Source organism: Silurus meridionalis, chromosome 29 (genome assembly GCF_014805685.1).
Source record: "Silurus meridionalis isolate SWU-2019-XX chromosome 29, ASM1480568v1, whole genome shotgun sequence".
NCBI classification, from domain to species: Eukaryota; Metazoa; Chordata; class Actinopteri; order Siluriformes; family Siluridae; genus Silurus; species Silurus meridionalis.
In genome coordinates, this window is record NC_060912.1 from 9,321,158 (window position 1) to 9,332,492 (window position 11,335).

The 11,335-nt window shown below is 39.4% G+C and overlaps 1 protein-coding gene across 4 annotated transcripts in view; it reads left to right on the forward strand.

Moving 5' to 3' along the window:
- Positions 1-8,541, forward strand: part of ptp4a3a (protein tyrosine phosphatase 4A3a) — a 25,910-nt gene extending 17,369 nt beyond the window's left edge. For all 4 annotated transcript variants that reach the window (XM_046844227.1, XM_046844230.1, XM_046844228.1 and 1 more), the window contains 3 exons: positions 2,079-2,209; positions 5,436-5,510; positions 6,446-8,541. In XM_046844227.1, the coding sequence (XP_046700183.1) occupies positions 2,079-2,209; positions 5,436-5,510; positions 6,446-6,563 (324 nt within the window). In that variant the 3' untranslated portion in view covers positions 6,564-8,541. The remainder of the gene's footprint in view (positions 1-2,078; positions 2,210-5,435; positions 5,511-6,445) is intronic.
- Positions 8,542-11,335: the final 2,794 nt, after the last annotated feature.

Here is an 11,335-nt window from a genome sequence, read left to right on the forward strand (position 1 = left end):
CCCCTTTGTTTCATAGAAGGTGGTGTTGGCTTTGTACCTGTAGTTCCAGTGATGGGGGGGTTCTCTGTAGCCACTGGTTCCAGTGATGGGGGGTGTGTTCTCTGTAGCCACTGGTTCCAGTGTTGGGGTGTGTTCTCTGTAGCCACTGGTTCCAGTGATGAGGGTGTGTTCTCTGTAGCCACTGGTTCCAGTGATGAGGGTGTGTTCTCTGTAGCCACTGGTTCCAGTGATATGGGTGTGTTCTCTGTAGCCACTGGTTCCAGTGATATGGGTGTGTTCTCTGTAGCCACTGGTTCCAGTGATGGGGGTATGTTCTCTGTAGCCACTGTCATTTCCAGTGGAGGAGGCATGGCCTCTGAACCTTCAGTCCAAATGAAGGAGGCTTGGCCTCTGTATATATCCATTCTAGAGAAGAAGGCATCTTGCATGCATGCTCCTTTTGTTTCTATGCAACAGACAAAAACACACAAGAATTGGACAATGAATATCAGGAAGAAAGTTCTGTATACATTCAAGTCCAAATTGAACATTTCTAACAGAAAAACAGGACATATGATGTTGCCCAAATGCCTCACCCCCATTGTTAAACTATAAGATGGAAGCTTTATGATTTAGGGGTTGTTTCGGAACAGGGAAGGATGGAGACTTTTATTGAAGGAAATATATGTAGCCATGTCACATTCCAACTTCACAAGTTCCCATTTATATTTGGAGGAGGCATGCTAGCTCATTATATACATGCAAGTTAAATGGTGAAAATGAACCAACATGGCAACCAATCCATACTTCAACACAATGCATTTCTGGCTGGACTGCAGCTCATTAGATCCGACTTGACCATACAACAAGACCATGACCAAATACGTACATCCGATCTCTGGAAGTGTGATTTAGAGAGCAAACAGTCGTCTGGAGTGATATGTCACCAGTCACTGCACCTAAATCCATCCTACTGAACTGCTCTGGGATGAACTGGACCACAAGGTCAGAAAGAAATCTCAAGAGGCATGGCAAAGCATTTCAGCTGAATGTTTAGAATAAAGTCTAATATCTGCACATTTATATATTTGTTTGGTCAAAGTAAATCTTTATCATTAAATGTCCTAATTTGTTGTAAACAAACAAACGGGATCATACATGCCTTGGAGTGTGTGTGTATCAATGTGTGTATGAGATATAGGATGATTACTGGTTTGTACACAGAGTTTTGTGTGTTTATTGCTGTTGCACTCGACACCACTGTGATCTAAAACCCATGAGACACAAGTCTTTTGGCACATTGGGTGCTGATGAGCAAAAGGCCCTCATGAGAACAATCAGCAATGTTCTAGGTGTGTGTGTGAATGGTTGGGTAGATGTGTGTGTAAATCCTGTGAGGAGTCTGTGTCAGTCCTTTGAATACCAGCCTGATTTTAATGAGCCTGATCACACTATTCATGCTGGTGAGCTCTTGAATCCCTGATTATGTGCTCGTGAGTATGTGAGCTTTGTGTGTGTGTGTGTGTGTGTGTGTGTGTGTGGCAAAGAAATCTGCCACTTAATTATGCACCAAGTATGACGATTGTTTACCTAATCGGTGACATCAGTGCATCATCTGTTCAAAACATACACACGTGCACAGACACACAAACACGCAATAGTACCTCAAAGGCTGTTCCTCTTCTTACTTGCCAGCATTTCCTGTTAGGCAGTGCTATAAATTCACTTCTTCTGTTACTGAGTGTCATGTTCTGTGTGTGTGTGTGTGTGTGTGTGTGTGTGTGTGTGTGTGTGTGTGTGTGTGTGTGTGTGTGTGTGTGTGTGTGTGTGTGTGTGTGTGTGTGTGTGTGTGTGTGTGTGTGTGTGTGTGTGTGTTAAGAATGTTATAAAACACCGGTGGCTTTACTCTGGTGTGTGCCTATGCAGACATGTGTTTGTCTTTACATCTCGTTGCCCATGGCAACCGGACCATGTCGACTTCCCTGTACTGTGTGTGTGTGTGTGTGTTAATATTTGTGATATCAGATAATCGCAAACCTTCAGATCGATCTCCTAAACCCGAGTTCTGAGCGTGTCGTCATGTTGTTTTTCTGATGCAGGACTGGCCTTTCGATGATGGAGCTCCTCCTCCTTCCAAGGTGGTGGAGGACTGGCTGAGCCTCCTCCGAAGACGCTTCATGGAGGAACCGGGCTGCTGCGTGGCTGTGCACTGTGTCGCAGGCCTCGGCAGGTCAGTCAGCATCCGCCGTAGTGTCCGGTCTCGATTCTAATGCAATAATACCACCTGACAACGATTCTTGGTTTTGATTGGTTCAGGAGAAATTCTATTATATTCATTATTTTTAATGATAATTAATATAGTAGCGAACTCACTCACTGAGACTTGATCCAACACTAATAATATATACAATATATGGGCAAAAGTATTGGGACATCTGACTTTTCCAGTCATATCTTTTCTACAATCAAATGCACACAATTGGTTGTTTTTGAATACGGTGGTATTACATTTTCTTTTCTTGAACTAGAAGACCCAAAGCCGTTCCAGCAACAATCATTAATGCACAAAGCCAGCTGCATAAAGATATGGTTTACATGGGTTGGAGCAAAAGATCTTCACCTCAGTCCTTTTGGACACCTTTGGCATAAACTAAGTGCACCCTAGGCGTGCTCCATCAGTGCCTGACTTTACAAAGACCCTTGTAGTTGAATAAGCACAAATCTCCATAAGTACATTCCAGAATCTATTAGAACACCTTCCCAGAAGAGTGTAGGCTATTATAAGAGCAAATAGAATGAATGTGGAATGAGGTGTTTTTAAGCTTATGGTCAGGTTGTCCATATAGTGTAGATGTTCATGTATATGGGTGGTGATGTTTTCTGTAAGGGGATGTTTACAAAAGGAGTCTCCAGTGATCACATGAAGTCAAGTTTTTTCACAGGTTTGATTTATGTAGCTGTAAATGGATAACATCTATCATCAGGTGTTTATATATTAACAATAATGAATTATAATTGATGAAAGATTGCTGCTGTAGGAAATTGATCAAAATCGGCGTGATCAACAGGATCTCCTGATCAAGCTTTTTTGGACTTGCCTGCACATTAGTGAAGAACCTGGTGTCTTATTGGAGAAACAGAATCTGAGGAGATCAATTTTAATGATTTATTTATTTGTGATGATGCAGAAAATGCATGAGTCTGGTAAAGACTTTCCTCAATTCGAAACCTACTACATGCTTCAGTAATATGCAGAAAGGCTTCTTAGGCTGTAATTAAAGAAAGTTTATTGTGTTGTGTGTGTGTGTTGCACAATCAAAACTTGTATTTTTCAAGGCTTTGCGTTTACACGCATTGTCTGGTGCCCCTTAATCACCAAGCTCTATTTTCGCTTTGCCCCGACTCTCGATCTAGAAAAGAATGTGAACTTTGTGCACTCCGGGATGTAAACCACTTTTCTCCCATGAGCCTGATTTTCTCCAGCAACTGCACCCAGGGTTGACGAGTCTCTTTGGCCTTGTCCGATTTTGTCTGCGTAAGCGATGCGCTTCGATGCCCGTTCGAAGCCTAGAGCTTTAACGGAAGCTTGGCCAAAGTCAACATGACTTTGTGGCACATTTGGTCTGCCGTGACGCTGCTGCAATTTTATTAGTGATAAAGACGAAACAGGAAAAGCCCTTTTTAAACGTATTATTTTAAACAGTGTTTACTGTCTATCTTTTATATATCTATTATATGACCTTTAGAGGTTAGGGTTCTCAGCAGGGGTCTGGGTGGCTTTTACTGGATCTGACTCACACTGCGTGAACACACACACACACACACACACACACACACACACACACACACAGTATATAGCAATGCAAATTGACCTTCATGACAGAACGACGCAATAAATAAAGTTGTGACTGATTTGATTTGAAGACACATCTGACTTTTTGTACATTTATAGTTGCAATTCAGTGGATTTGGTACGCCTACTAAATAAGGCAATTTCTGTCTCATGATAGTCAATGAGACAAAAAAAGCTTGGCATGTTACCGAGGAAGAAATAAATAAAAAAGGTTTCACATCCTTGTATCTCAATGGGGCAAAGCATTGATACTGGAGACTCCTTGGGGGGGATTAAATGTTTATATATATAAAGTAAATAAATAATAATTCTATATTTGTGTGTGTGTGTGTGTGTGTGTGTGTGTGTGTGTGTGTGTGTGTGTGTGTGTGTGTGTGTCCTTGTGTGTATATATTCAATCCTTTTACTCGATTGAAAAAAAGAAATAAATAAAACTCCACTGAAAATCTTATTTTTTAAATTATTTGCCATTTGTTTGGAATCAAGCACCAAAATCCGCCATGGTGCGCACATCTGGCAAATAAAACCGTCCGTGTGGAAACATAGCAAACGTTCCATTTGGTGTCCCGAGGATTTACGCAACTTAAACACCAGAATTACTTTAAAACCTCAACAAATATATTCTGACTTCATGCTTTATGTTGAGTTCGGTTTCACTAATAATAAACAAACATGTTGATTAGAGTATTAAAAACCTAAAGCATTTAGGTACCTTTGGATAAAAATGTGCGATTGTGTTGCGAGGTAACTCATGACAATCATGTGGTGATGCAAACTGCTATTGGTGAAGTTACAGGTTATTTAGATGTAAAAGTTTTTTTCCCAGACCTTTTATTTGCTCCCAGTGTCTCCTTTGCAATAGAAATGCTCACAAACGTTCTTATTAAAACAAGCCATATTTATGCTTTACAAGAAGCCAAAACAATGCAACAACAACAAAAAACCCAACCTGCAGTGACGTGAGGAGGCAGGAGCAGAGGCCTCTCCATGCGGTTTCACGTCTTCGGAGCGGTAAAACCCCCCAGTCTCTGACGCACGTCTTCCCTTTCCACAGGGAATTGACCTCGATTTTTGAAAGAGAGCCAGTGTTTTCTTGGCCCGCCGTTATTTTTCATCTAATTCCGAAGCCGAACATTCGGTACACCACTTGTACATGCAGGCATTTTCTTCTGAAAGAAAAAAAAAAAAGAAAAATGCAGGAAGAACACGTGTATACAAAGTGTGTACATTACACAGTGAGGTTTGATTAATGGGGGGGGCAACTTTTCCTAGAAACCTTTTGATTTTCTTTGAAAGTGGTTTGTTCTAAGAAGCGAAGTTGTTCTGGGAAAACTGCTACACACGTGTTGTTAGCGTGTACGGCTAAATGTAGTGCTTTAGAGCGGTTTGTGTTGCTCTCGGGCACCAGTACTATGATTTTCTTTTTGTTATAGATAAAGTGTGTGTGTGTGTGTGTGTGTGTGTGTGAGTGGGAGGTTCTTTCTCACTTATTCCTCTCTCTTCTCACACACGCACTCAAACCCGAGCCATCTGTTTGTGCTGGAGCTGTGTGTCCTCATCGTTTTTTACGAGAGTGTGTGTTTTTTGTGTTTTCTCCACACAGGGCTCCGGTACTGGTGGCTTTGGCTCTCATTGAGTGTGGGATGAAGTATGAAGATGCGATCCAGTTTATCAGACAGTACGTGCAGCTTTTTCTTCCAGTCTGCTCCAGTATTGTTTTTAAACACATTTACTCACATCACCTTCGTTATACTGATTCTCTACTGGGAATGTTGCCACTGTTGGGCCCTTGAGCAAGGCCCCTAACCCGAACTGTGATGGGGTGGCGGTGTATCATAGCTGTCCCTGTGCTCTGACCTGAGCTTCCTGATAAGATGGAATATGCAAAGATATCTATCTATCTATCTATCTATCTATCTATCTATCTATCTATCTATCTATCTATCTATCTATCTATCTCTCTTATCTAAGCTTTCCTTTTTTTCTTTTCTTATCTCAGATTTTCTTTCTTTCTTTCTTTCTTTCTTTCTTTTCTCTGTTTTTCTTTCTTTCTTATCTCAGATTTTCTTTCTTTCTTCTTTCTTTCTTTCTTTCTTTCTTTCTTTCTTTCTTTCTTTCTTTCTTTCTTTCTTTCTTTCTTTCTTTCTTTCTTTCGGCATATGTTTTTTTATAAACAGCTGTGGTTATATAATGTGGGTTTAATACCCTACAGTGTCTATAGTACTTACCAATTTATATAAACCCATAATAAAATGTGTGTAATCAGTGATATGGTGAAGCGTTGAAACAGTCGGAGGTAAAGAAATAAAGAAGATTTTCAGGATGAAGGAGTTTGTAGTTTCTGCTGCCACATACATATAGACTGTAAAGTTTATACATTACAGTGTCGTTAATTGCCTCGTTTTGCTAAATTATATACTGCAACGTGTACGATGATTACACAAATCACACTACCCCATACTGATCAAGATCAAGCCATGTCTCTACAGTATTTTCAGGCTCCGATGGGGTCTCATCTCCATCTCCAAGTACGCATATATATTATCCTGTCATATATAAATTATATTAGAACCTGTTTCTGTCTAATATGGTTTATTAATCATGTTCTCACAGGAAGCGTCGTGGTGCCATAAACAGCAAACAGCTGACCTATCTGGAGAAGTACAGGCCCAAACAGAGACTGCGCTACAAACACCCACACATCTTCAAGTGCAAGTGCTGCATTCAGTGAGCTGAAATCTGAACCAGAACCCTGAATCCTCAGCCCGGGGTGATCTCTTACTGAACTGCGGCTTTAAGCAGAACCCCGTTAAGCCTGATTGATCCCTGTTGGTGCCTAAACCTCATCGCTTTCGCTCCGGAGCGAACACTGCCACGTCTCTCGGTAAAAGGAGGCTACAGGGTCTGTAAGGTGCACTGAAGAAGGTGGTCTTCAGCCTGATGGTCAAGGGAGCCAAGGGGAATCATGGGAAACCTTTTTGCCTGTTTGCATTCTTTGTCTGTAAAGTCTCAGGTTGTTTTTTTGTTTTGTTTTTTTCAGCCGTCTCAGATACTGCCACCTGGAGTACTCTTTCATTTCCCTGTGATGCCTAAGCACTTCACGTGTGAAGCTCAGCATAGAAATGGACTCGGAGGGTTTATAATAGGGCTCCTTCATATTATCCAAACTTCATTAGCCAAACTGCTTCTACGAGAAAGAACGCTGAAATGACGAACACGGTGATAGCGGAGTTTGTGGAGTCGGCATTACAGGCACGTGCGAGAATCTTTTTACTTCACTTTTGCCGTTATTATTATTATCATTGCTTTCTACACATCCATGATATATTCTAATCAACTTAGTCGACTCAACCCCCCCTCCTTCGACCCAAAATGAACTGAATGTAGTAAACGTGGTGCTCCAGAACGATCCGCAGAGTCCAGCGTGCACTTTTTAACGACGTTAAATTAGATGCCGAATCCCCCCATTTGCGTCCTTGGGTAAATAAATTCTTAGCGAGTAACCTTGCAAAAACGATCTCACAAGGACGCTGAAACAGAGAATGCACTTGTAGAATGCACGTTTGAGTTTTTCCGAAATTTGTTAAACAAAAAAAAAGCGTTTTTGGAAAAAGTTTTTATTCAAAATAATGAGTTAAAGGCACTTGGGAATCTGACAAATGCCAAATGACAGCAAACTCAAACAACACCGTTGACAAATGTGCCTTGTACATGTAAGGACATGGGATGTGTCAATTTTTTTTTTATCATTCATTAACAGCTATATTATTCATTTCCAAACCTCGAAATTCATTACGTCATCAAGAGTGCTGTTCTACTGAATATCAGCATGAATCCTGATGTTCAGTACTGCTGCAAGGATGATTTTGCTTCTATACAACAGAAATTGTCACTTTTTTGCTATATCAAAAAACACTTTCTGAAGAAGCCATAACTGGATAGATCAGAGCGCTGCATGTTGCCATGTTGGCGTAGTAACGGTTTCTACATGATGATGGTAAATTTAGAATCTTCTGTGGTGAAGACGGACAAGCGGAGTGATTCACACCGTGAAATGGTCTCATACCAGTGCTATTGTACCAAATAATCAGCAGTGCTGCGTCTCCAAAAAACAGTGCACTGGATAAAATTAATTCTTGTATAAGACGGTTATAGATCTGAGAGTATGATCAGTGCTCCACCATAGCGATGATGCCCCAATGAATTATGGGATTTTCAGTTCGGCGTCGTTGGCAAGTCACGGATGAGTGCGTTCTCAGTTTTTAAGGAGGATTGAGCACATTTCCCTTTTTTTTTTTTTTTTTTTATATTATTGTTGTTGGTACTTGAGTTCTTGATTATTGGAATGTAACTCTGGTGTGAAAAGATGACCTCAGCCATGGATTCAGAAAGGAACACGTATTGAGAAACACCCTTTTGTGTGTTATTTTGAGTTTTGGCATAATGATTATATCATGCGTATTCGCCAGACATCAATTTCAATGTAAAGTTTCTTCTTTTGGTTTTGTTCTCCATGAAGGTTTTTTTTCAAACCCTCAGGTCTTCACATGACCTAAACAAAAGCTCATGAACTGCTTTAAGACACACAAACACTCTCTCTCTCTCTCTCTCTCTCTCTCTCTCTCTCTCTCTCTCTCTGCTTTTGAAGACACATTACCTCCTGCTGTACAGAGATGCATATGATGATAATAAAGACTGATTATAAATCATTCAGTTGTACATGGGGTGATGTGAGATGACTGTATCACAGAGTGTGAGTAAGTACATGACTCATATACACACACTGGACCTGCCACCTCATCATTTCAACCGCTGCAGGGTTTGGAAATTATGCGTGCGTGAAAGTGCTGCCATCTGCCGGTCAATACATGAAACAGCCTCACACTCACACTCTCTCTCTTTCACACACACACACACACACACACACACACACACACACACACACACACACACACACACAGCAAAAGTCTAAGTCCTATTTATAGTATTAAATTTTTATTTTTTTATCTTAATTGTTATTTCTCATTTAGTAAGATCGAAAAATCAATCAAATAAATTGCAACGAGTATAAGCATTATATTGGATCAACAAAATACCTTAGAATTTTTCAATAAACTGATCATTTTGTTTGGTAATAGTTTGGTTTGCATGACATCTTCCCCGAACAAACACACACACACACATACATTGCAGAGTGCAAGAGTCTAAGCCTGTCCAAGCAAGTCCAATTATCTGATCAGTTCTGCAAAAGTGATTCTTCAAAATACTATTTTGCATTGATATTTCTGAAATATGCCACAATTATTTGACTTTATACACTATATGGTTGACCCGACTATCCCATTTTACTTTTCGTCCCTATTTACTGTTATAATAACCTCCATTCTTCTGGGCAGATGTTCCACTAGATTTTAGTGTGTGCTTGTGGAAGTTTGTGCTCCTTCAGCCTCAAGGGTGTAATTAAAGTCAGCTACGTATAGGGTGTAGGGGGAGAAGGCCTAGGATGCAGATAGTGTTCCAACTGTCTCATAATTGGAACTAGCTGGTCATTTCAGTGTAATTTAAAAATATATATATTTTTATTAGGCAACAGAAAACTAAAGAAAAAAAAAAGCCCACCATCCTCCAGTTATTTCACCATAAACAAACACATGGTTCGCTTGTATGTCATTTTATAGCAATCTGAGCTCCATGAATCAAAAAAACAATATATATCAAGTCTATTTCTCTGTTTCACTTGGTATATGGTATATGTGTGGTATATTTGGTATACATCCAAACACAATCCAGGGATATAGATTACACATTTTCTTTCAGACAGCAATCCTTTATTAGTTTTGCTACTAAATATAAACAGTAGATTGTGTGTTAGTATATACCATTAGTTCTCAACTGTTTCGGACAAAAAATAGTAATAAAATACTTTAAGTTGAAATATGTCTAATTTATAGAAAAATCAAGTTATAAATCAATAACATCGAATAGCATCAAGTTAAAAAATAGAGACAATAAAGGATTGCAGGCTTGATAGTGCTACTTTCAAATCATGTTTAATACCGAGATAAGATCTGTACTTTGTTTTCAGTGAAGCAACATCTAAAAGCCCATCTCACAGAGATAAGATGTGTCAAAGAAACAAGATAGGCTAGATAGGCTTCATCATATTTTCTTTTAGGCGGGTTTTTTAGTTGATTGGTTTAACCATCTAATTTGTTTTGCTGAATTGCCCATTTTTTGGGGGCCTATATCACAAATTTATCAATTGATGTTTTGCCCACTGTATACACTATGTTTTAATGTCTTCATTGGTCAACTGCAGTAAACTTGGCAGCAGTAACGTATATTTTTGCACAATATTTCCACTTTCCCTTCCTGTACAGTAACTGATGTTGTTTTAATGTAATTGCATTAAAGAGCTATTTCTTTGTTTATGTTTTTTTTGAGTGTATGAACTTTATATTTAATAGCGAAAATCATTAAGATTAATGAAGGACACATGCAGTTCATGGCGCTCTTCCGGTCATAACTTTATTAACCACTAGAGGGCAGCGCCTCACACATATATCATCAATCAGAATACATTAATTTAATTTTTAATTTAACCTTTATTCGTCCCACAGTGGGGAAATTTCTAGTTTTTTTCGCATATCCCAACTCATCTGGAAGCTGGGGTCAGAGCACAGGGTCAGCCATGGTACGGCGCCCCTGGAGCTGATAGGGTTAAGTGCCTTGCTCAAGGGCTCAACAGTGGTAGCTTGGCTGTGCTGGGGCTTGAACCGCTGACCTTGTGATCAGTAACCCAGAGCCTTAACCACTGGACTTAACCACTGGACTACCACTGCCCCTTACTGATCCCATAGGGAAATTGTTTGGTTGCAGTTTTGCTCACAGTAAAAGATCAAGTAAAGATGAAAGTAAAATAATAAGAAACATAAATAAATATACATATTAACGTATATATTAAGAAAAATAAATGTGTGGAAGCATGAAATGGAATTTGTAGCAGCAATGAAAAACAGATGGCACAAAAAGTCAGACTACAATAATAATTATAAAATGTATTGCACATAAGATTATTGTACATAATTATCCAGGTATCAACAATACGTAAGTGTGTCATGAATATCTATAAATATATAGAGAGTATCTCACAAACTTGAGTACAGCCCTCACATTTCAGCAACTATTTTATGTCCTCAAGAGACAATATTGTAGAAATCCTTCACTAAAGAAGTGCAGATACTCATGTTCTTAAAGACTCTGGTAAAATTATTGACTACACTTTTTCACTCAAGTTAAAGTACAAGTTCATTATTACTACCTGCTTTGGTGTTACTCTGGTAACTGGACCTCATTTATTGTAAATACTGTAACACTATGTAAACACACATATATAACACTATATATGTGTGTTTTGTTCACTGGTAGTAGGGGTGTGGCTGCTATTTCTGTTGGGTGTGAGTTTGTTCCCTGTTTTTGGTGAGGCAGTTAGGCAAGTGTTTT